Source organism: Python bivittatus, unplaced genomic scaffold, assembly GCF_059951505.1.
Source record: "Python bivittatus isolate LINGU-HERP-01145 unplaced genomic scaffold, Pbiv_v1 ctg000700_np1212, whole genome shotgun sequence".
NCBI lineage: Eukaryota > Metazoa > Chordata > Lepidosauria > Squamata > Pythonidae > Python > Python bivittatus.
This window is the reverse complement of record NW_028277098.1, coordinates 2,059,818-2,086,946: the sequence shown is the minus strand read 5'-3', so window position 1 is coordinate 2,086,946 and position 27,129 is coordinate 2,059,818. Positions and strand designations below refer to the sequence as shown.

Below are 27,129 nucleotides of genomic sequence, written 5' to 3'. Positions count from 1 at the left end.
AACATTAAGATAAGATGAGAGCTGGCACTCTCAGCTTCAGCTATAATCCTCACTACTTCATACTGCAGGATACCATGAAAGATTCTGGTAGAGCTGTGATCTAAATTCACAGATTCTTCAGAATCCAAAAGTGATTATGTCACTTACTAGTTCCAACAAATTCAGAACTGTAGCATCCTCTAATGCTTGGTGACCTCCACTAGACATGGAAATGTCCTTATCATCAAGCAGTTTCCCCTCTTTTGCAACTTATTACATACGTTACATCTAGGACTGTCTTATTCTATTTGTGAGCCTAAAGGCATTACAACAGTGTTGTCATGTCCCACTCAGAATCATAGCTGTCTGAAGGAGGGCAAATAATAATACACGTCCAATGTCATGACTTATGTACTCTCATCAAGTACCGGGAATAACTTGTACTAAGTTGTATCTTTTTGCATGATGACATCATGAAATGCCATGTAGTCATTTTGATATCATCATGCCACTGCTCACAACGTCTTTCTCTAGGCTAAACATACCCAGTTCCTTCACTCTCTTTCATTCATATAACTTGTTTTCCAAATATCCACCTCCAAAATGTTTGCCTACCTTTTTAAATTATGGTACCCAATTGTATACAGAACTTCAGGTCTGTCTACTGAGGGAACACCATTTAATTATTACTTGCACTTACTTGGAAATGTTAAATATGAACACATTATACAAAAATGCTTCTTTGGATATTGATAGATGGGCCTTACCCTTTGGGTTAAGGTAAAAATATTCAAAATTAACGTAAATCACAAGATACTTTATATTTTGTGTGAATTCTCATATACAAATTTAGTAAACATTTTCAAAAATTCAATACACTGTTCTGTAGATTTCTATGGGATACTTCAATTCCAAATTATCTTTGAAAAAGATGTAGCTGTCTGTTAAAAGGAGGGCATTGGTGTCCTGATTCTTGAATTACACCATTATGCATACCTTTTGACTAGTACCAAACTTTGGATAGCTTCACATAGTGTAAATTTTCCTTTCTGAGCCTTTTTGGTATATTCACACAGCACCTTTAGTAAAATGGAGTGTTTGGGGTTCAAAATATAATAAATGAGCCACAGCTACTATCACTATTACAGTGATTTGAAAATTACAGCATACTATTTCCAGAAAATTGCATTTTGATCCTTTTTATCATGCTAAACTGATACTATGGGTTAATCAGACTTTATAGTTGACAGGTTTTAGCTATGTGGAAGATTTGGAAGAATGTTGGCATTTTTATTTTAGATTAATTATTGGATAATAATGATGACTTTTTATCATATCCTCCATTAAAGGATGTGTTTGTTGTCACCCACTGGCAATATTTACAATGCTAACTTCTATTGATGTCTCGATTTGGACTAACGACATTTTCAGCTGCACAAACACCTAAATTATTAGATGTGATCATTAAATCTTATGAGACAAAAAAACCCACAATTAATCACAATTAATACTTGTTAGCAATATATCAATTTGATATGCAAAATTTAAAGAGTGAACAGAATAAGGAACTGGAGGTCTCATTTTTTTCTAAATAATGGAAAACTGTCTTAATGTCTTAATCAAAAGTTCCAATTTTAGACTACAGCTTATTCAACAAAAAGTAAGATTTTGGACTTACTGGACCCCACTGCATTTGTATACAAAAGGAACGACTAAATCATTGTGTTGATAGCTAAACTTGAAGTACCAAACCACTGGAGGTCTTTTACTCTGGCACAATGCCATGTTCTCCCCTCAGCAGCCCTTGAAGGAAGATCCCTTACCCAGAGAGACAATGCCCCTGTGACTCTGGATACACAGAAACAACAGAGCATGTACTTTCTCCAGTGCCTGTATTACAGAGACATTCGTACTAGCCTCCTCTCACCATTTCCGCATAAATGCCCAGAGCGCACAGGACAATTCTACACCTCCCTGCTGCTTTGAGATACCAACCCTGCTACAACATATAATGTTGCCAGGTTCTGTGCAGCAGCGATTAAAATTCATCAGATGATGACCTGTGCCATAAACTAGACTTAGTGAGCATCTAGTTCACCATATTAGAGTGCTCTGTAATTTCATATAGTCTGCCACATACTAATCTTTATGATCTCCCACACCCATCTAATGCTCCTACCCTTCTTTTAGATTTTTTAGATATATACTTCCTGTTTTATATCTTTTAGCTTTTAATAATAATAATAATAATAATAATAATAATAATAATAATAATAGTTATTATTAGACTCTGATGTATTTTCTATGCTTTCTAATTGATTGTATCCCACCCTCCTTATGCTGGTCTTTGACTGTAATAAAGATTTGATTTGATTTGTATTGATAGAAATACAATGAGAATAACACTTCATTAAAACATGTTTTTGTGGTACCCTAAAACTGTTATATTAGAAAAAGTCATTATATGTATTAGTTTTACTTTGAAACAGGGTTTAATTTTTTTGGAGGTCTATATATTTTTTTTAATTACACACCTAGTACAGGGAAATTGATGGTTGGACAATGGAAATGGATTCTCTGTGCCCTTCTTGTTGCTAAGAGATTTATTCTTCAATGTTAGAAAGGTGAATTTATGGCCCCAATTGTTAGCGGAGTGAAGAGTTGATGCTACTTATAGCTTATGTATGAGTTGCTTAGACATGTAGATTATGTATGGACAATTATAATGAAATATGGTAATCCTTTACTGAAACTGTTGTATCTAACTGAATATACATGTATTGTATATATACCGGGTGTACCGAAAGTCAGGCCACATAAACAATTTATTATATAAATTACATTAACGTTTGAACTGATTGCCATTTTCTTCTAAACACTTGCTTACTTATTTGACAGATGACCTTTGAACATTTCTAAGTACAATAACATTTTCTCTGAAAAAAAAACCTAGTAAAACATACTGTGATTGGCTTATGAGGCCTGACTTTTGGTATATCCTATGTGTAGTCTCCTTTTTTCCACTTTTTCTATTTTACTTTTTCTGTTCTGTTTAATTAAATAAAAAAGGGAACTGTGGTTTTATAGAGACTGCTGAGAATTTCATTGATTTTTTTTGTGATCTACTTATAATCCTGTGTTCATGCGCATAGTGTTGGTAAGCCAAATATCTCATTCTGCATTTGTGTTTTATTTTTATTTTGTCTAAATAGAGAATGTTGCATTTGCATTTGTTAAATTGCACATCGTTAGTTTCAACATAGTCTTCCAATCTATCAAAACATTTGAATTTCATTCTGGTCTTCAGAGGTGTTAACTATCCTACAAGGGTTTCAGCAGCTGGTAGCAGCTGGCTTGCCTTGCATGGACTTGGGAGCTAAGCAGGATCAAGTCTGGCTAATACTTGAATGAGAGACCATCAGAGTTGTTGGCTTGACTGGAAAGTTGAAAAAAAAAAGTTTTTTAAAAAAAATTGTTATAAATCTTGATACATTACATTGTTTCAATACAGTGATGTTTATACAATATTAATTTAAGATTATTGACATTCTATTATTAAGATAACTTAGAGTGTTGAAAATAGAGAAGAGGAAAAAAAAGGTATTCTATGAATATTAGTTACAATTTAGGATGTCTATATTATAAGCATAACATTATTTGACTTTTTCATCCAAAGTTGAGTATAGCATTGAAAAAAATACCACTGCGAATTGCATCAAAGTATTTGTTGTATGATAAAGGTTTCAATCTTAAACTGATTACTTAGCATTAAAGTCTCCATTGTATTGTTACCTAATATATATAATAAAAGGAAAAAATAGATAAACTAAGCAAATTTAACAAGAATTAAAATACCAAAAAGTAGGGACAAAAAAAAAGGAAAAGAAAAGAAATAACTATTGTAAATTAGCAGATGTATAAAAAGGGGGAAGTCAGCTCCCCCCTCCAAAAAAAAATCTTGAAAGAAAGCAATGGCAAAATACTTCTGCCCTGTTGCCAAGAAAACTATATGAAGTTATCAGAAACCATGTTTTTATACATTTTGTGTCATCTGTAAATCTGTAAAAAATCCTTCCACATCTTAATCAACATCATTTGTGAAAATGCAGAAAACTGCAAGGCCCAGGAGAGAAAGCTCTTTGGTATCCCACTTGAAATCTCCCTCTGCTTTGACAAGGAACCTTCTCAGAACAGTTTTCTAGACAATAATGAAGCTGTGTATTATCATCTGATCCACGTTTAATGAGAATGCAGCCCAAAATATCACACAGATGTTTAAGTCAAATACTTAATTCTTATATAGTCAAATACTTTGCTGTATTCAAAATATTTCACTCCCACTCGAATGTCCATTATCCAACTGAAAAGCAGAATCAAGATTAATCTGGATAAGAGCTATACATAACACATCCAGGTTGGAGTCTACTGATATTGTATTATTAAGAAGATGCTTACTACTTTACAGACTTTATTAATATCTTCTCTGGTATTCAGATCTGACTCTCTGGCCCAAATGTCCCAAGATCTTCCATTCTGAAGCACATGTGGCTATTTTCATTCCTGGGCATGTTATTCCTTTTTAAGATTTCTTAACGATGAAAGATAAGGATTCTGAAATTTCATCAGCAAGGTACTCTGGGTGCAATTTGTCTGCTATTTCCGCAAGGCTTTAAACAGGCCCACTTTGGGGAGAAGAGGAGACAAAACTATTGAGCAGTATACCTTCTCTCTGTCCCCTGGGAATGTTTCACATACTCATTTAACAGCATGCCTACTGGAGTCTTTTGCTTCAAAAGTATCAGGAAAAGACCCAATGCATCTCCTTTCCAGCCTCATTATTAACAGTCTTCCAGAGTTATTTCTCTGTACACATCTGTGATGGGCCTTGGTGAGTTGTCCTTCCTTTAATTTCTTTTACAAGTACTTTATTTTCAGCTTATTATTAATCTTTTCCACAACCACATCTGCTTGTTTAGATGTTATTTGTCTTTTTCACTGGAATTGTTTGTGATGATACTTCTAGCAGCACTTCTATAGGAACTCTAATTTATCTTGAACTTCTTTTCCTATTAGTATATCTAGCCATGGAATCCCATTAGGAATTTCTCAGGATTTATTAAATTCAGCTTTTTAATCTAAGATACCTGCTTGGCTATTTTCATATTTAGCTTTCCAGAAGATCATGAATTTCAGTTTCTAGTATTGAATGATAACATTTCCTCAAACATTCTGATATTTCCATTTTTTAAACTGACTTCTCATTATCAGTCAAAATTGAGGACTTTTGTTTTTTTCATCTTTTTGAAAGTTGTCATAAAGACATAAGAGAAATTTGCAGAAATTCCATATGCCCCACAGATATCAGATCAATTGAAATACTACCATTAATCTTAACTTTTCCTTGCAATTACATGTGTTGTAAAAATGTGTTTCCTTCACAAAAGCATCTTTTATATTCTCAGCCACAACTGGAATAATTTTGATTATTCCCATCAAGAGATAACAATCTGGCTGTCCTTTGTAGAACTTATTTTTCATGCTCTGCACATTAATGTGTAGATATCATAACCTTAAAATGGTTCTAATATCTCTGCTACTTTTTAAATATGGCATTTTGCTTATTTACTTATCAAATTTATACTTTTTCTCCAGGAGCTTAAGGTGGCCTATGTGGGGCTCTATCCCTACAACAAAAATCTTGTGAGGTAGGCTGAGTCGAGAGACAGAGCAACTGGTCCCAAGGTCATTCAGTGAGTTTAATGGCTGGGAGTGGATCTCAAACTGAATCTCCCAGGTCCTAGTCTGGCGCCTCTGCCACTCTCCCACATTGTCTTAAAATTTCCCAAGACTGTTTTTTTTTTTTTGGGTTGCCATTTTTAGTACTTCAGGTTACTTATCCCAGTTCTTGAAAGATTTAAAAAAAATTTTTTTTTTAAATTTAAAAACCCTTTACTGATGTGTTATTGCTCCTATCCTGTGTGTCACATAGCTGCTGGATGTTGCCAAGAAGAATCAAGTTGGAGTGGCCAGAGAGGTTGTATAGGATCATTTTATGAAAGGCAGGGCTCCACTGGTTATGGAAGCTGGCTGGGTGTCTTCGGGCCAGCCACTCTTTCTTGACCTAACCCACCTCACAGAGTTGTTGTTGTGGGGAAAAGAGGAGGGTTCATTATGTACACATGAGGTTGTACAAAATAAAAGTGGGATATAAATCTAATCAACAAATACACTCTAGGCTCTCCAATTCACTTACCAAGCAGTTCAGCACTCATCAACCCAATCTTTAAAGACTACATGGTTGTTTCAGTCAATGGGAAAGATCTGGCTTCAACAGAAGAGAATATGCGCAGCTCAGGGTTGACCTGTGGAGTCCTCGGGGTTCTCTGAGCTTGGTGGTTTTCTTGCAAACGTTTCGTTAGGTGCACCGAAGATGTTACCTAGCCGAGTAATGAAACATTTTCAAGAAAACAACCAAGCTCACAGAACCCCGAGGACTCCAAAGGTCTGGCTTGTTTCTGGTTTATTTCTGGATGTGATGCTTGTCAAAGTGTGGGACAAAGGGACAGCAGTTTTCCAGACCTGCACACACAGTCCTCTATTTACAGTGATATTTATATTTATAGTGCCCTTAGCTTAACAAACTACAATTCAGATGGAGCTTTTTGCGCTGGTCTACCTGCCTCCCTCTCTTCCTTACACAACTTCTTTCTGTGCTATCACTTCTGGGGTCCCTTCCAATCTAGGGAAGAGGGAAAAAATTACTCTTTTCTGGACTTCTTGCATACCAGCTCTTTTGTCAAGCTGTCTTTGCTGATTTCTGGTCTGTTGTCTGAAAACTACAGTCCTTTCCACCAGCCAATTAACTCAGCAGACCCCTCTCTCTTAGATCCTGCTTGCTCCTGCTGGGTGTTCAACTGCAGATACCTCCTCCATGACACACATAGTCTTACAAGTCCACGCTGCACAAAAACAACTCCAGGAATGCCAAACAACCTCCTCCCCCATTACTTAATGCTTCTGCCCTTTCATATGTTAAATGTTCACCAGGAAACAGAAGCAACAGGAGTCTGAACATAAAGCTGCTCCAAAGAATAACCAATTAATCCTCTCTTAGCTTGAATCTTCTTCAGTGGGCTTCCAGTTCAGGTCAGCAAGGTTCCAGTGCACTTGTTTATCTTGAGTGACAAGTAAATTTATTTACTTTCAAAGGAGGGTGAAATTGTCACTGGAAAGAACCTTTGGATGTCTGAAGGGAAGATGGAGGTTGAACATATTTTTGAACACTGAGGAAGCTAAACAATATCTGTGAATCTGGATGTGCCATTTTCCTAAAGGAATTCCATCAGCTTCCCAGACTGGGTGCAGAAGGCAATGCTATTCCCATGGAAGATGAGTGGAAAAATTAACTACAGTGGCACCTCGGGTCATGAACGCTTCTGTTCATGACCAATTCAGGTCACGAACAGCACCGTTCGCAAAATTTTGCTTCCGTTCGCAAACTCCGCATCAGGTGACGAACAGGATCCACGGCCATTTTCCCTGCTGTGACATGTGGTCACGGCTTCCTGTAGGGTGGGGGACTCTCCCTCCAAACAATAACCGCCTCCCCACCCGCCTTCCTGTCCTCCACGCCTCAAGCAAGGTTAGCGTTCTCTCTCTTCATAGTGTACTATACTGTACTTTGTGTCATATTTTTGTGGTTTAAAAAAAAATACATATGGTTCAGAACGGATTAACCGTATTTACATTGAACCTTATGGGACAATTTGATTCAGGTCGCGACCAAAATCGGTTGGCGACCAAATTCGTAGGGGTCAGAACGGATTAACCGTATTTACATTGAACCTTATGGGAAAATTTGATTTGGGTCGCGACCAATTCGGGTCGCGACCAGAGTCGCAGAACAAATTAAGTTCGTGACCCGAGGTACCACTGTATCATGGTCACTCAACTTTTAGCTTGAAGGTTCCACACAGAGGCAAGGGCAATCCAATTAATCATCCAGTTCCTCTGTGACCAGTTCATACTATCCCATGGCTATTGAGCCAAAAACTGTTCTTGTATACTCTGTTCAAAGGAAGTCCTATTACAGCATCTTGCCATGTTTGTTCTCTTCCATGTTTCTCTTCTTTCAGCCTCCTCCTAATTTTACTACTTCATTTCATCTAGTTTTCTAAGAATCTGTAGAGTTTCTACTTCAATCATATTGAAGAGTGTTTTCAGGGAATAAGCAGAAGGGTGGAAGAAGTCATTATGGCTTGCAGAAACCATGCCTTAACATAATGTGCAAATGTGGCCACAGTTGTATTGAAGATCAGTAAGATTTTAATTATCTGAACTTGTTGTCATTTATTCTTTGCATACTAGCGTGTGGAAGAATGAGTGAATGAAGAGGATCCAAAGAAAGGTAAAAGTTGTTTCTTACATTAATCACAAACATTAGTTAAGTTCTGATACCACACCAGGTATTTCATATGTTCAATCAGTGTGCAGGATTTAATTCTTTTTGTAAAATTCCAACTCTGTGTGGATATTTATACAATGATTTTTTTTTCTTAGTATTTTCCTGCAGGTGCAGGGTCTGCTTTTTCGGATCAACCAAACGTTGATCTGTTGGTTGCAACAGGAATTGACCAACTGGCTTGCTGCTCGAGCTTGACATCGGGGGCTGAGAGTAACTGGCCCAAAGTCATCCAGCCGGCTGTCATGCCTAAGGTGGGACTAGAACTCACAGCCTCCCAGTTTCTAGCCTGGTGCCTTAACCACTAGACCAAACTGGCTCTAATGAAATCTATACCATTAATGTTGATGTTTAAAATAATAAATCACATTTCAAGTTTGAGCAGTTAGTCAGTGGAATCAATTACCCAGAGAGATGGAAGGTTTCCTTTTGTTGGAGGTATTCAAGTAAAAGCTAGACAGCCATCAGTCTGAGATGCTCTAATCTGAAGCCTGAACAAAGCAGGGGGTTGGATTCAATAGCCTAAATGGCCCTTTCCAACACTATAGGTAGTCCTCACTCAACGACTGTTTAACAACAGTTCAAAGTTACAACAGCCTTGGAAAAAGTGATTTACGACCTATATTTGCACTTACAACCGTGGCAAACCATTGTACCCCCATGGTTATGTGATCACAATTTGCGACCTTTTTTATGATGGTTGTTAAGTGAATCACATGGTCATTAAGAGAATCACATGATCGTTAAGCAAATACCTGCAAAAAAGTCCAATGGGGAAGGTGGATTTGCTTAATGACCATGTGATTCACTTAACTAACATTATAAAAATGGTTGTAAAATCGAGTCTGGTCATGTGGTGACTAACTTAACAACCGCCCCCCTTAACAACCCATTTTCAAGTCCCTATTGTGATTGTTAAGCAAGGACTATCTATATGTCTCTATAACATACAAAAATGAAAAGCTCCAAAATAATCTTATATTTCAGGCAGTTGTCAAATTCTGTTGATGACTAGTCCATTCAGCTCCAGCATAGTTTTTGAAACTAAAATATTCTATATCTCTGTCCTTAAATGCTTATAGTGTTTTAATACAAAGACGTATAAGTTAGGTGGTTTATCATATGTAAAAACAAGTGTAATTTCCAGATTCCCAATCTAGCAATGTAACAATTGACTGTACAGAGCTGTGTTTCTCAACCTTGACAACTTTAAGTTGAAGTCCAATATGTGGACTTCAACTGCCAGAATTTTCCAACCAGCATGCTGGCTGGGAATTCTGGGGGTTGAAGTCTACACCTCTTAAGTTACCAAGGTTGAGAAAAACTGGTATACAGAAACACTGCATCAGGAGCACTTAGTTATGAACATGCATTTCTTACCACATTATGCGGTAAGAAATAATAAATAAACGGCTCTGCAGCATTTCATTAATTCAAAAACATAATTACATTAAGAAAAAGGACTGTGTAGATTAGATTTATGTTTTTAGGTCTTGCAGTTTGAATTCCAAAGTCAGTTATGCATATCTTTTACTGTACTTGCTGTCTGCAATATTGGGTGATGGCTTCTACGTGGAAATGTAGAACATAACATAACATTGATGGTGCTCCCAGTTCCTTATTCACGTCCCTGCTTTGCTCACATTTAAAGTGAAGAATAGCACAGAGGTGGGACAGCAACCTTTTGGTGTTCAGCGGTCTCCTCTTTCTTTCCTATTCTTTGTTGAGTCACCAAGAGCTGCAGGAGGTGTAATGATGATCCACTGAGATCTCAGGAAGGTACAAGCTGCAAGTTTTAGAGTCAGTAATTTGGGGTAGGGTTTTTTTGAGGTAGGAGGAGTTTGGGGGATCTTAAAATAGTATATTAAGCATGTTAACCTGATCATAAGCTTAATGCATATCTTTTTTAAAATACTGCAAATTACACTGCTGATGCATGATGGTTTGCCATGAAAATTTGGTAGAGCTGGGATCTGCAAAAACTGGGTGATGGGCCACAAGCCACTTATTTTGGTATAGTTTCATTTTTACTGAAAGGGGATGTGCTCAGGCGGGCAAGTGAATCTTCTTTCCTAACCTTCTTATGCATCACCCTTTCAGCCCTTTCTCTCTTAGCCCAGATCACTTCCATTTCAAAGCTGGCTGGTGAACAAAGTCTGCAATGCACCTTCTGACAGACAGACAGACTATCATTCTCCCTTGATACATAGGTAAGGTTGGCCCACGTTTAAACATAGCTGTCCTCATTATACTAAGTTTAGAGCTAAAGGCCAAATAACATGTTAAATAAATTACAGATTAAACAAACATGCTTTACCTTGCTGGTACTATTTTAGAGAAATAATCTGGAACATGATCTCCTTTTGATTCAAGACATAACACCAAATTACTGTACTGGGCTCTTATTTAGCCTCAAAATGTACTTTGTGGTAAATATCTTTTAATAATTAAAAAAAACAAAAAACAAAAAACAAAAAAAAACAAGAAGAAAGGAACATTTTAAACTCAACAGAAATGTCAGATACAATCCAGAGCAAGCAAAATTCTATATTAGAGCCAGTAGCTGCTTTTCTCCAAAACAAAATAAACCAAGTTCATGCTTTTTTAAAGACATGACTAACATTATGTTTAATTTAACCTTAAGTCATCAAAAATTGCATATTACATATACTGTAGAGCACTTCTATTATCTCATACCAATATTTTTCAACTAAGTGTTCCCATAATAAGCTGCAAATCATTAACTATTGAATGCTTGAGTGCTAGATCCAAAGAAAAAGAAAAGAAAAAGAAATATTGCCTCTTTAAAGCTACTGCTCTCACTCTAAGAGTTCCACCACGGCACATTTTAAAGTCTATTCTTGAAAGCTGAAATGTGCTGTATGCAGCACAAATAAATTTTTATGCTTAATTGCAATCCCTGAAAACATGAGAAATTGTGATCAAATGCTTCCTGCCCCACATCCACACTAAATAAAGTACCTATTTTCAACAATCATCTGGTCAGCTCTGCCTGCTGCCATGTGGCTGAAAATCAGCATGGACAAGAAAAAACCAACAAACAGGTAAAAGGCAATACACCAACGCCAGGCTGGCTTAACAAATAAATCTCAAGGGTTATCGGTATTTTGGCAAATCAAAGTACATCAAGCAAGGACAGATACTAAGCTGAGAAGTATCAAGTTCTGTATATTGAAATGCTCAGGTCTATTCGCATTCTTTGGGAAGACCTGCTCCTGCCAATGAACGGCTGATCTGTGATCTCTTGTGAGTTCCCACCTCTGGTGGAATTCTCCTCATCTGAGCGCAGCTGTGAAAAACGGATCCCTCCCCCAACATATTAATAATGTTTTAGCACTCAAAGGAATCTCATAGTCTTTTTTTCTCTGTACCGTAAAAGGCAAACTTCGACCAGCATTTGATGCAAGCTGGATCTAAAACCCAGTCTGAAGTTTTGTTTTCTCCACCTGTGATATCCGACATGTCTAGGTGGCCTCCAGAACTGCAAAGCCCTGCTTTGCTCTCAGCCTTATTGAGCGCACCTTTTAATACGAGGTTGAGGCAATTATTTTCAGATGGTTGACTAAAGCCCGACTGACCCATTTGCCTGGACAGCTGCTGGTGCTTGTGGATACTGTGGCTTGCAGATTCTCCAAGCCCAAGAAGGGTCACTCTCACACCCCATGCAGAGACAGGTAGCAGCAGACCACCCTGCTCTGCTCCCACTTTATTTACAGGAAGGCAGGCAGCTCATTGTTTACTATCTCCCGGAAGATGCAGCCAGCTCACACTCTTCCACATTCTGACCATTGCAAGAGGCAGCAATTACCAAAGATTATCAGCCCAACAATGACAAGCTGCATAAAGAGAGACACTGAGCCAACGCTGCCGCCCGGAGACTGGCATATTCAAGTACACTCGGGACATTAATAGCAATTTACGTGCCATCACTGAGGGAACACCACAATGGCCCTGTTGGCAGCCTCTTATTTTGAAGCCTGTTATTTGTGGGAGTTACAAGCTATAATCACAACAGAAACTTTCAAAACCCTTATCTTCGATGACACACCAAATCTATTTCAGAACTGTAATTGCTATGTCACTGGAGAGTTTGCTGCTTAATGCACTCAAATGACATTTAGTGTTTGCAGGGTCATTATAGGAATCAGAAAATGTGGAGGAGAAAAGAGGGAGGGAGGGAAGAGTCTCCTATTGTGTACTCAAATTATTTTTAGCAAGGGTTTTATTGCAGTTGCCCAATTAAACAAGAGGGATAGATATAATCTTTGTACAACACAGACATTCTTATTATTTCAGTCTTTACCCCCATCCCAGGGCTTCTGAAGAGATGCTCTGAGAATCAGGAACACGCCCCTCCTCACCTGAAGGGCACAGAGGCATTGGGAAATGAGGAATGAACTCAGCATATATATTCAATTTTGGCTTTGGAGAGAAAACTCTGGCATCTCCCTCCAGGCATGATCCCTATTGCCAAGTGAGAGAGCAGATCCATTTAACAGCCATTTAATTCCAGCCATTTGCTGGACCTCACATGCTATTGTTTTTGTCTCCACTTCCCACGCAGCCTCAGAGCTGGCATAACCTTATTGTTTCAGGTGCAACTTATATTATTTATTTCCTAGACATGAAGTTCAGGGACTAATTCTGAATAACTTCAAGCATTGCTGGATCTTTTCCAGAAGCTCTCTCCCTACGATAGAAAAGTTATGGAGGACAGATCTAGGATTCACATGGTGGCAGCCACATTCTATGGAACATGGATATAACTGCAATATAATCTGGGACTTGATTTCTGTGTCATGCTTCTGGGTATAAGAAGTTCTTATTTGCAAGGAAATGACCATGAAGTATACCCTTCCCCAATTCACTCAGCAATATCCATGTGCTTATTATTCTTATTGGCAGAGATTTGCACCATCTTCCTGTACATCTCTTTCCCTTTCAGTACTTGACATAATATGCTTGGCACTCTACTTACTGACCACATTTTTGCTCTTTTCTTTGAAATTCTAACTTACCTTTTGCATTTCAAATCTAATCCAGTATTGTCAAAGTCTGGAAAAATAATCTGAACATTCTGGGCTTGTGGGTGGCGTATGTTCAACCTATCAGCTCCACTATATTCCAAGATGAGAAATCTTCATTCCTAGGAACATGTTTTCTCTTCCGCTCCTCCCTCAGCCTAAATTCTGCACAGGCCTTTTCCACAGAAAGGACTACTACAACTTTACATTTCATCAAATTCCCTCCTCAAACCACCAAGTTACATGTAGGGGAGAGAAAGCCATTTTTAAAAGAATTAGTTAAAGCCCTCTGCACCAATTTCAATCACATTTAGCAGACTTGAACCAATCATTTAGTCCTAGCTCACCTGCAAATTTTATCCCGTTCTATTAAAAACACAAACAAAAAGTCTTAAAGCAATTTGTGCTTCTCTCATGGTAGACGATGGAACAAATAAAGCTCCATTTTCATAAACGCTACTCCAGACAGGCACTGGATTGGACTTTACTACTGGTTGTTCAATCTAGAACAAATCAGGACTTTACCTAAACTCCAGATTGGGGTTCTCCATGTCTTGAATTCTCCTAATATTTCCCAGGTCTGAACAGCATATGTGAAAATATACAACTGAAACCTTGATGACACAGAAATCCTATCCTGAGTCATCAGAGAAAAACCAAAGCACCACCCCCAATTAGAAATACATAGGCATTTTCCTATGAACACCTATTTACTGGCTAGTCATCCCATTACACGGCATTCTGCAAGCACACGCACCTTTATGCACCAATACAAATCCTAGTCCTGGATCCCTGACCCTGAGATATGAATAGATCATATCTCTTGCCTAACACAATCCAAGAAGCAATCGAATGAAACTTAGAAATAATAAAATGCTCCAAATTTTTTTTTAATTAATTTTTTGTGAAACCAGACATTAAATCTTTTCCATTACTGGGTCATTTATGCACGAGAAGTCCAATTCCAGTAACTTATATTGGATTTCTTAATCAGATGTCTCAAGCAATCTATCCGGCCTGTGCACAATTTGCATAAGAAGAATATATTCCAGATCTACACCTACCTGCTGCATTTGTGCCGACTTAATAGGAAACAAGAAGATTTCTTCTCTTAAAGTAAGCCAGGCTAGTATATTAGGCAAAAGTAGGGGAGCACTTGCAAGGTCCAGTTTAGACAGGGACTCATTCATGCCTGCAGATTCCTGAGCTTCTATCTGAGTAAAGCAAATACAGTTGACAGCATCTTTTTTCAGCTAATGTTCAGTTTGACCCTAATTCCAGATCTAGTTCTGGGGAGGCAAAGGAATCTGATTAAGATATTTGCCGCAAACTATGACATGGAAAAACTATTTGGAATTATGAGGCTAACAATGAGGCCAGCCAACTGAAACAGTCAACAATGGTAAAAATGTAACACTTGAAGGTGAGACTAAGGAATCTAAAGAGCCAACTTCTTACTGTCGTTGTACACTGAAGTGAGAACTATTATTTTTTGAAAAATACTCAGCATAAATTATGACTGAGCAACGCCTCAAAGGTTTGCTCATTAAAGATGATAACGGAACAAGTTTCCCAATGTTTAATCTAATAGTTGACAAATATTTGATTGAAATGGTATTCCCAATTAACAAGGCAGCACTAAACATATTATTACAATGCAGATTTTACAAAAAGTCTAGAAATTAAAGGAGGAGTCCCCCCTTTTCATTCACAGATGGAGGAGAATGCCTCTTCTAAAATGGTGTCTGCTGTAATGCATGTGTGCATCCTCTTAACCAAAGCAGGCATCTTGCTTCTTTTGGGTTTGTTTGCTTTGTGCCTTTGAGCCAGCGCTGACTCCTGGGTGCTGCCCGGACAGGTCCCTGCAGTTTTCTTGGCAAGATTTTGGAAGTGGTTTGTCCTTGCCTGCTTCCTAGGGCTGAGAGAGAGAGAGTGACTGGCAGAAAGTCGCCCAGCTGGCTTCATGCCCAAGATGGGACTAGAACTCATGGTCTCCCGGTTTCTAGCGTTGTGCCTTAACCACTGCACCAAACTGGCTCTCATCTTGCTTCTTACTTATATGAAATTGAGAGATTAACTGATGAAAATCTGTATGAATAACCAATTAAAAGGTAAAAGGCATTTAATTGGATTTATACAAGGGGTATCTTGTTTGGCTTCCTGATTCTAACATTGCCCAGACCTGCATGAGAGTCAAAGTCTTCTGTCACTGTTGGCCCCCTCAACTGGTACTGAGCATCTTTTCCTCTGTGGACATGGAGGTTATGTACAGTAGGAGGATGACTAGTAGCCACTGAAAATCTAAAAGATTTATCTAATCCTGCTTGAAAGGGCAAAACAATGATATAATTTGAAGAGGAACCAAGAGTTGAAATCATGTCAAGCAATGTATCCTGGATTTAGATTTACATGAAAATAATTACTCATCACTGTAACATCAGCCTTTGGAACAGAGGCATTTCTGCAACTAAGTATTTACATAACATCTTCTTTCCTCCTTACACAACATTTACTCTCACAAGGCTTAATGCTATACCAGCAATGGTTCTGGAAGAGATATACTGTAGTAACCATCTCTTCCAAGATTGAATCTGTACTTGTGTAGAGGGCATAGTTGAATCAACATCACACATTTTTTTGAGCTGTCCAATATGATATACGTAGCACTCCGAGCTAGTATCATCCCTCCTTGCTAATTGCTCTGGCTGTTTTAAGGAAAATATGTTCATCTTATTGGCAGATAAATCTTCAGAAATCTCAGAAAGGTTTGCAAAATATTGTTCGATCATTATGGCAGTAAGGAAATTTTGGTTATAAATAAGATTTGGTAATTATTTTCCATATTATAAGCAATCAGCCATATATTTTACATTTTAATATTTTAGTTTTATTTTATGTTTTGTTGTTTGGTGTGCTTTATGAATTTTGGTCCATGACTATTAATAAAGAAATCTAAAATCCTCATTTAAAGTTATTCAGATTGATGCCAAAAGCTCAATTTGCCATTGTGACAGCAAATTCCATAGTTCACCTGTATAAAGAAGTACTTTCTTTGATCTGTTCTAAATGTCTCACCAGTCAGTTTCACTGTTTTTGTACTGTGAGCCATAGAAATAAAGATCTCTTTATCTACTTGTTTAGAACCACATATAATATAATGCATTTACCTATGGTATTCATTCCATTTTCTTTTTCAGGTTTGCTTATTTTACAGGTGATCTTTCTGTAGATGACACTTGGTGCTTTGTGTAATGTGCACATGGTTAGTCCTCCCTCTTCCTCCAGCCAGTCTCTTTAAGCCTTTCTCTCCCCTTCCCTCATTCTGTCCTGGAGATCAATCAAATCTTGTCTCTTTCAAAATCACTGCTGATTCTCTTTTCACACTTTTGTTTTAATAGCAAATACTAAGTCAATCAGGGTGACTGCATTCAAATCTCTGTTGGCTCATTTGCTCCCTCATAGCGGTATTCCTGAAAACAAAACCCCTTGGTCTTTTGGTTTAGTCATGAAACCTACTTATTTTCAGGAACAGTCAGGGGCAGTGAGCTAGGCCAATCCTTCGGGGGGCAGGGGGCAGGGTTAATTTGTAGATAAGTATCATATCTTATCATGATCCGTCACGGATTCATTTACTCCTCAGCATTAAAAAGCCAGAATGGAAATGGATTCAACTAACACAGAGGTTAATGTAGAATGATGGGCTCTTTCATGTGGCATTTTCAAGCCTAGTTTTTGCAATGGGTTTATATGAGCAGACATAATTGTCTGCACATGTTCAGTTGCATTTGCTTCAGATTACTTTGCTGTTCCTGCCCGGTGACATCAGACTTGGTGCTAATATGGGAGGCGTAGAATGCATGTGCTATATTATTCAGATGCAGCCAGCTCGGGATTGAAAAAGAAAGAAGGAATTCAAATAGCACAGCAGTGGAATCCGGGAATGACATTCCTGCCCTTCTATTTTACTGATCTGTGTTTTCTAGGGAGTTCTCTCCCAATTCTTAATGAGGAATCCATCCATCCATCCATCCATCCATCCATCCATCCATCCATCCATCCATCCTTTCCTTCTATTTTGTTCTGGAACAGTGACACAAATATTGATGAGATGTTGCACTGACTAGGTAGTCCTTGACTTGCAACCATTTGTTTAGCAACTGTTCAAAGTTACAATGGCGCTGAAAAAAATTTACTTATGACTGGTCCTTGTGCTTATGACCACTGCAGCGTCCTCACAGTCACAAGATCAAAATTTGGGCACTTGGCAATCAGCACACATATTTACAACGGTTGCAGCATCTCAGGGTCATGTCATCACCATTTGCAACCTTCCCAGATAGCTTCCGACAAGCAAAATCAATGGGGAACCGCATGATTCACTTAACGACTGTGATTTGCTTAACAACCACGTGATTTACTTAACAATCACGGTGTTTCGGTTAACAACTGCTGCAAAATATGTCGTAAAATTGGGTGTGGTCATGTGATGCCTTGCTTAACAACTGCACCATGTAACAATGAATTTTCCAGTCCCTATTGTGGTTGTAAGTCGAGGACTATCTGTATAACCATTAGAGGACATTCATTACAGCATAGGATGTTGGGGTGATAGGGATCACAGTGAGATGCCTGGGAAGTCACATTTCTCTCTGATAAAGAAGGAAACCGTTATTTGGGGCTGGTGAGCATCTCTGAAATTCTGAGAGCTTTGTGGATGCTCTCAGAAAAGAGCTGCCATGAGATTTACATATTATGAAATGGCTCTACATAATGGATGTAACTAATCCCAAAATACCATTTATCAGAAGGTGAGTGCTCTCCATCATCTCCCCTAACTTGCTCATCAAGGTGATCCTCTAGCCTGCCTTTCCCAAGATACAATGGCAGTTTACATTTTCTATATTTTTCTGGGCAGATGAGCATTTTTTTTTTTTTAAGTACAGGGTTGCAATCACTTTTTCTATTCTAAAAATGCCTATAGGGCCTATGTGAGGCCTATAGCATTTCTGGAAATAAAAATGATGCTGAGGGCAGGCTGCTTGTTCTGCAGCGTGATGTCTTCTCATTTTTTAATTAATGAAATCGTCTCTTCCTCCCCACCTTACCTCTTCCCACTAGGCCACCTGAAGTACTTTTACTCCATCCATCTCACTCTGGTATCAGAATAAGGCTAGGAGAAAAGTGCCTGTGGGACAGAGGTACAGGCTGAGCTGACAGATTGAAGACTGTGCCAGGCTTGTTTACATGTCTGCCTCAGTCACATAAAGTGGGAGGGAAAATCTAATTTTAATGTTATAAAAGCACTTGGTTGAAGGGAATATCTTCCTCACTTGTCGGTGTTTTTCTTCAACCTTAATCCTTTCCCCCAAAATAAGCCAATCTGGGATGAAAGGAAGCAAGGTGGGAAGGGGCCCCCATTATGTTAAATCTCCCTCCTCCCACTTTATATGAGAATAAGACTGCTGTGTGGGCAGCCTATGTGACTGCCCTGTTTGTGTAAAACTTTGAGTCTTCAGTGTGTAGAATAGCTCTGAGTCAACTGTGTTATAAAGTTACCTTCAGCAATATCCCACCACTACAACAAAGCCAAACATTTTCATGACTGAAAAGCTGTTTGGCAACCTGCACAGGTGGACTTCTAAACCTGAGTATTTAAATTTTTACATGGATTTTTCTGCCTACAATTCTGTATAGCAAAACGAATGAGGGAAATAATGAAAGATATGCAGTTTTGGCAAGCAGTTGTCATGGATTGCATCACATCATATTTTACCCTTGATGCTTTTGTTGGACATTGATACAAGCTCACAGAGAATGCCCAGCCTGCCAGTGGTGGCAGGCCGTACAGTCCCACTGAGAAAAGACTTGTTTAGCTCAGCAAACCTTTGAGCTTTACAGGCCACAGAAATTCTGAAGATTTCCTGGAGTAGATGGGTGGGAAACCTGTAAACCTATCCAACCCCCAAGCTGACGTTTGCATTGTCCAAGGCATGCATGAAAACAAAGCACATTTTACCCTTCCACAAGTTTCAGGTCACCCCTCGAGTGCAGCTCTCTCTTTGACCTCTAAAAGTGGCAGAAAGAAGTTCCCAACATTGTGTATGGCAGCCTCCTTTTTCAGGCTGCCCTCTTGTCCCAGTTTTCTGTCATCACTATTGAGATGGTGGATGATTGATCTGAGAAATGAAGTTGGATTGCTGTCCCAAATCTACATTCGGTTCTCCTTGTGACTGTCTGATCAATTTCACTCCGTAAGACACAGCTTGTCGGTATGAATTTTCATGCTAGTCAGAAGCAGACAGCGCAACCCAGAACAAGTAGAAGATGTCTCCATTCCACTCCAACCTTTCTTTTTCTTTCCTTGGTTGTCGCATTATAACAATAATTATTGTTATAATTATCAGCATGCTTATTAATCGGGTAGTCATCTGTTTTGTTCTTTGAGACTGACTGGAGTGGGAGAGAGAACTGGCTCCAGCCAGCCTTTGGCCATCTTGTTGGAGATATCTGGGTCCTGCTTTGTGGTGATATACCCTACTGCCATTGCACTAGGTGTCACCTGTTTAGCAGCTCCTCTCAGCAGAATGCAAGTGGCCGCAGGTGCCATGTGAATGCTGATTCTGTCTGACAGCTGTAGACGCCAGCTGCCTGTACAAGGCCTGCCCACTTGCCACTTTTTTGCAGCTAGAATTCTGCCATTGGCAGGACCGATACAAAAGCAATAAACTAGGTGACGGTAAAGCTAAGATAAGTCCTACTAAGTGGCATTTTGAGCCCTATGGCTTTGAAATAATTGGGAGAAAGAGAACAAAAAGAAAAAGAAGAAGAAGAAGAGTAAGAAACAGAGAAAAGGAAGCCTATTTTTCTTACACTGATGCCCTGCGGACTATACATCTGACTTGCTGTGAGCCCGTCACTGTATCCTCCTGTCTGGCTGATAACATGGCGAAGGGTATCCACCTAAACAGACCAACAACAAAGAAAGAATTAGGAACATGTATATTAGAGAAGAAGGATTTCTTTGGAGGTCATTACAATAGGAGTATTGGTTCACAGTCAAGATTTCCCTGTGTTCACTCTAAAGAATAAAAAATGAAGCTGCCTTCCACCCATATCCCCATCTATTGCCACAGTCTATAACAGCAGCAGTTTGTGCTGGATTCTAAAACGATGAAGAAGAAAATATACAAAGGGAGTAGGAAATTGTTGGAGTTTCTTTGACAGTCTTAGCAATTATATGGGAGCGAGATATTTCTTTCTAATCTGTTAAGTCTGCTATTTACTCATCAAGCACGTAACTCAAGATTTCTCAATGCCGCTTGCAACTGAAGGTAGTTGACTTAGTATAAGTGAACTTATGTGAGGTCCAGTACTCTGCATCTCAGGCTCATCCATTCCTCTTATTGGTTATTAAGCTAGCGTGCATTCTCCGCATTCAGTGTAACATATAATCTGCACTGGCTTTAGAGGCACTGCCAAAAGATGGATATGTTTGGGTAGTTGGCAACATTATTAAGAACTCCAGTGAGATGTGGTAGGGAATCCCAAATGAGATGGGGCAGAGGTAGAAGGAAATTCCAGAAAAAGTTATGAATACCCAAGAGGCTAGAATGGCAATACCTCCTGTTATAACTACTGCATCAATAGTAAATAGTTTCTTTTTCTGACTTGATTTCTTATCAAACCGGTTTCTAAGAAAGGATGGCAGGATTTGATCTGACACTGAAATAGGACAGAGGCCCTTCATTAGTTTACCAGCATTCACTTATTATTAAGCTAGGCAGAAGATAAAAATATGGAAGCCTGAATAATAAACTCCTTTTATATGATTCCTTCTCCCAGAAAATCCACTAAGCAAATTGGCACTCTTTCCATTCAAAATTTTGATTTTCCTCCTATCAAGCCAGAGCCAAATGCATTCACAAAATGTAGGCAGGTTCCTCGTTTTTATTCCCTGCTGGTTTTGTACTTTTGTTTCATTTTGATGGATTTGATGGTTGCTGAGTTTTAATTCCTCTCGTGGGACAGGAATGGGGGAAGCCAATAGGATCAAAGCCCTTCATTCTGACACTGATGCATTCACTGGCAGTACATCCGATGGATCCCTACCTGTGACTGCACGTTGGCTCCAACCTGGGCCCCTTGGTAAGAATCCCCATTGAGTGACTGCACGCTCATGAACAAATCTCCAGAGTTTGACATGTTAAAAGAACTGGAAGAACCTGGAAAGGAAAGAGTGAGGCACCTGAATCATAGAAAGGAAGAGGAGCAACCACTCGCCTGTCAGCCAAGAAGAAGGAATGGCATGCAAAGCAACCCCAAACAGAAAACAATATGGTCAGGTTAGTAGCACAGAGAATAGTGCAAGCAAAATTAAAATTAAAAAACAGAGAGGGTATAAGAGCTATAAATTTTACATTAAAAAAAAAAAAGACTGCTCTCTCTCTCTCTCTCTCTCTCTCTCTCTCTTTAATGGCTTTCAACAGGAAATAGTCTTTCAGATCTTGATGTGTGGTATAGTTCCAGTTTGGGGGGGGGATGACAAGTTTGTTATGGACAGCATTCTAATACCTTAACAAGCATTGATATTTTCAGCAATGATGTCTGGAGGACAGAGTCTTATTAGTCTAAAATCACTTCCATAAATGTAAATGTATAGCCAATGAGTACAGCATGCCATGCTTAGACACTGCCATTTTCAGGAGGGGTGCTGGTGACAGCCCGTAATGAAGCTGTTATGGCCAGCTTGGCAGGCTAGTGAAATGTGGCATGGAAAACAGACTAAATAGTTGCATTCTATACATCCAGATATCCCACACATCTACATCCAGAGAGGAGTACGTGTCACTTGTTGGGCAGAGGAGAAAATGAGGCACACGCCTGTGGTCATGCTCTCTTTATCTTTTCCAAGTTATATCAAGCCCTGTCAAGACTTGAAACTGACTACATGCAGATATTATCTTGATCACCAGTTGAGGCTGAAAAGGCAATTCCAGATGCAAATCTTTTTCAGCTTTCCCCATATGTCTCCTCTCCCAAATATGCCTTAAAAGTGGCAATCTAACTGAAATGCATGAGACAGGCTGGAGGGGTTTATTTTTGAAACTCTCGTGCAACTCAGTATGTTAAGTATGAGAAAGGTCAACGTGCAAGGTTTAGTGCTAAACATGACATTAGGCTCGAAGGGAGAGACTTCAGGGGCCCAGGTCAGCTCCACTGCACTACTGCAGTGCCAAGCCGTTCAGTGCTTCCCCTTGGAAGATACACAATTGCTTTGCTCTTTGTAAAACTGCTCAATGGCAGTGTGTAGGCAGATGCTCTGTGTAACTTCTACTCTGGTTTAACTCTGCAAACCCTTCTGCTTAACCCCTAGTTCCCAAAGCAAAGTGAGAAGACACATCTGGAAAAGAGTACACTAATTATTTCTCTGCTCTGGCTAGTCTGTGCAAAGTCCTTCTTTCCCTTATTAAAAAGCCTCTTAGAGGATAGATTCTAGAACACAACAATAGTCACTAAGGGCTAAAAGTTCTTCAAAGTCTCCCATAGCTAACAGACCCCTGCTGCCTTCACCAGTTTTGGAATAGTTTCTGAAACTATTACAAAATAATTCAGCAAACAGAAATGGATTGCAAATGAACAGCCAGTTTTGCAATGGATAATCCAAGAAATCTACTGGAAATTACCTTGATTCATTTTCAATATCTCCCATTCTTGCATTGCACTTTTTTAAAGAATGCAATTATATCAGTGTTTTGCCTTATGTGACACCCGTCCTCTGAGCATACAGAAGCTTTCCCAACTTTAATTACTTAATTCTCACAGGAATGTCATGGGAGTAAAAGTACAACTCCCCTCCAAACAGATGGCCTCAATAAATGATCTAGATTTTCAAGGTCATGCTGCATCATCTTGAAGAGATTCTAGGAACTCCATGCACCATCCTGTCTTTCAACATCTGTTTAGGCTGCTTGAACAGAATAACTACTTTCTTCAGCCTGCCTTTTAAAATAGCACCCAAATGAATAGCATTCTACCCATTTAAGAGATGGGGAGGGGAAAAAAAGCCACAGACTTTCAGTTGAAATAACAAAAGTATTAATACATGCTGTTTACAGAATATATATTGCTACTGACATAGGTAACACATCTATCAGGATGTTCTCCTATGCAAATACTGAGTAAAAGAATAGGAACTTCAAAAATACATTTTATTTAGCTTGCATTGTTTTCTATGGTGTTTGTACATGGATGTGCTTTAGGTTCTTCATAACATTTATGTACATCTTTAAGTGGAAAATGTGTCATGCTGCTTCTGCTATAGATACAAAATAGGTAAAACATGACTATTATGTACATTGTATTAATGCACAGCAGTAATTGTTGAGATGGCACTTTGTGCCATCTGTGGTGCTGTCTCAGCATTTTTGGCAGCAATACAAAATTATAGAAGGGGAAACACCAAGGATAGTGATGATTATACAGTGAAGGGGGGGAAAAACCCTAGATATATTATAGTGATTAAAATAAACATGACCAGCCCCCCTCCCCAAAAAAAAGAACAAAAAAAACCCTAAGGGACCTAAGGAAAGAAGGTAACTGAATATTGGGTTTAGTGGACAAAAACTGTTTTTGCGGCTCTCCATGATTTTATTTATGCTGCATATCTTATAACCTGAGAAAGAACTTAATTCTGTGAGCAGCATCATTCAAGGGGTTGTCATGGAGCAGCAGACAAGATGATCAGTATATTATTACATCTGCAAAAATCTTCCAGAGATATTCTAACCATCTTCACAAAAGCTCTTTTTGCTACTGCCCAAATGTGTCCGATGTTTCTGCTGAACAGAGTCTAACAAATTTCCCTTGAAATTCCATTTAAAATGCACTGTCAATTCTAATCCCAAATTGTATCAACTTTGTTCACTAGCATTTCCCCTCACCAGAACAGACTTTTAACAGGACACAGAAAGCTGGGAAGGGAGAAGCAACACTTACAACATAGCCAGGACAACACAAGACATTTTAGTGTCTGAAGCAAATCTCTTCCTATTATTGGTAGTACAATAATAATTTTAAAAATTGATAAATGCTATCCTGTAACATTAATTCATAATCTGCTTCCTGAATGGATCTGTTTGACTTTCAGCATACATTACTATGTCTAAGAATATGATGCAGAATTTCCGTCTGTTCCACTACTATACTACTCAATTTCTGGGTTAAATAGGAGGAACGTTATCAATGTGTTAGTGTTTTAGTCCCTGGGTTTTTACCTTCTTTAGTTTTTTATTGTATTGAATGTTTAATTTGTACATTTCCCAGAGTCATCTTGAGTTGGGCAGCTAATGTGATAGCTAGATAGCTAGATTGCTAGAGCTAGAGCTAAAGATTTATAAGGCCACCCAATTCAACAGTGTAACTCTGGATAGCATAAAAATAAACTATAAACCAAAAAGACCCACTCCCAAACCATATAACAATATACAAACATCAACAATATATAAATATAAAATACAAATAGAACAGAACAGAGAACAACCAAAAGGGGACTCTTGCCCAACTGGCCCCTAGTGCCTGGGGAAGAGCCAGGTCTTAATAGCTTTACTCTTAGATAGACAGATAGACAGAAAGACTACAGATGGTCTCAGTAGTGTAGTTGCTCTGTAGCCTTGCTACAGTGTTTTGCATACCAAAATAGCAATATGAAGTGAAATATGTGAGTTTCCATACCTAAAGAAATCCTCTCTCTCTTTTAGCAATAGGAATGAGTATCTGCACAAATGTGGTAGAGAGATAAACAGCCCATTCAGGAGGGAACATTCAGAGAATGACATGGCTGGATAGTTTTGTTTTTTTTAATGTCATCAGGATACCTGAGAAAGTGTCTTAGGAAGAGCCTAAGAGGACACTAGTTGAATTCAATGGGAATTACTTTGGATAGCACATAGGGTTATTACATCTAATTCTTCTACCTGCTGAAGTTTCAGAAATCAATACCCTGAGTGCATTAAGAGTAAACCAATAAAATACATTAATAAATAGCATGCCTGTATTTAAATAAGGATTTAATGATAGGAAGGCAGATTCTAATAGAATGTTACAAAAAGCTTCTCTGATAGCAGAACCAATTACCCAGAGAGATGGTGGGCTCTCCTTCGCTGGATGTGTTCATGCAGAGCGTAGACAACCTGGGATGACTTCCCTGAGATTCTGCACTGAGCAGAGAGATAAACAGCCCATTCCAACTGTTCGCTTCCATGGAAAGTTTTGAGGGTTACTCTTTCTTTACTGTTTAGTTTGAAACAAATTCCACACTGCAGTTACTTTGCCTCCCTTTTATTACACCCTCAGCCTCTCTCAATATCCAGTGGGGCAAAAAAGTATTTAGTCAGCCACCAATTGTGCAAGTTCTCCCACTTAAAAAGATGAGAGAGGCCTGTAATTTTCATCATAGGTATACCTCAACTATGAGAGACAAAATGGGGAAAAAAATCCAGAAAATCACATTGTCTGATTTTTAAAGAATTTATTTGCAAATCATGGTGGAAAATAAGTATTTGGTCAATATCAAAAGTTCATCTCAATACTTTGTTATATATCCTTTGTTGGCAATGACAGAGGTCAAACGTTTTCTGTAAGTCTTCACAAGGTTTTCACACACTGTTGCTGGTATTTTGGCCCATTCCTCCATGCAGATCTCCTCTAGAGCAGTGATGTTTTGGGGCTGTCACTGGGCAACACAGACTTTCAACTCCCTCCAAAAGTTTTCCATGGGGTTGAGATCTGGAGACTGGCTAGGCCACTCCAGGACCTTGAAATGCTTCTTACGAAGCCACTCCTTTGTTGCCCGGGTGGTGTGTTTGGGATCATTGTCATGCTGAAAGACCCAGCCACATTTCATCTTCAATGGCCTTGCTGATGGAAGGAGGTGTTCACTCAAAATCTCACAATACATGGCCCCTTCATTCTGCCCTTTACACAGATCAGTCGTCCTGGTCCCTTTGCAGAAAAACAGCCCCAAAGTATGATGTTTCCACCCCCATGCTTCACAGTAGGTATGGTGTTCTTTAGATGCAACTCAGCATTCTCTCTCCTCCAAACACAACGAGTTGAGTTTAGACCAAAACATTCTACTTTGGTTTCATCTGACCATATGACATTCTCCCAATCCTCTTCTGTATCATCCAAATGCTCTCTAGCAAACTTCAGATGGGCCCAGACATGTACTGGCTTAAGCAGGGGGACATGTCTGGCTCTGCAGGATTTGAGTCCCTGGCGGCATAGTGTGTTACTGATGGTAGCCTTTGTTATTATGGTCCCAGCTCTCTGCAGGTCATTCACTAGATCCCCCCATGTGGTTCTGGGATTTTTGCTCACCATTCTTGCAATCATTTTGACCCCATGGGGTGAGATCTTACATGGAGCCCCAGATCAAGGGAGATTATCAGTGGTCTTGTATGTCTTCCATTTTCTAATTATTGCTCCCCCAGTTGATTTCTTCACACCAAGCTGCTTGCCTATTGCAGATTCAGTCTTCCCAGCCTGGTACAGGTCTACAATTTTGTTTCTGGTGTCCTTCAACAGCTCTTTGGTCTTGGCCATATTGGAGTCTGGAGTGTGACTGTTTGAGGTTGTGGACAGGTG

General features: G+C 38.9%; 1 protein-coding gene across 2 annotated transcripts in view; it reads right to left on the bottom strand.

Annotated features, from left to right (window-relative positions):
• The window catches only part of PBX1 (PBX homeobox 1), a 233,328-nt gene that overhangs the window by 8,243 nt on the left and 197,956 nt on the right, over positions 1-27,129 (bottom strand). Inside the window, exons 7-8 of one of the 2 annotated variants that reach the window (XM_007424304.4) lie at positions 21,595-21,707; positions 20,356-20,445 (exon numbers count right to left, since the gene is read on the bottom strand). In XM_007424304.4, the coding sequence (XP_007424366.2) occupies positions 20,356-20,445; positions 21,595-21,707 (203 nt within the window). The remainder of the gene's footprint in view (positions 1-20,355; positions 20,446-21,594; positions 21,708-27,129) is intronic. The other variant, XM_025164149.2, reaches the window with a different exon arrangement.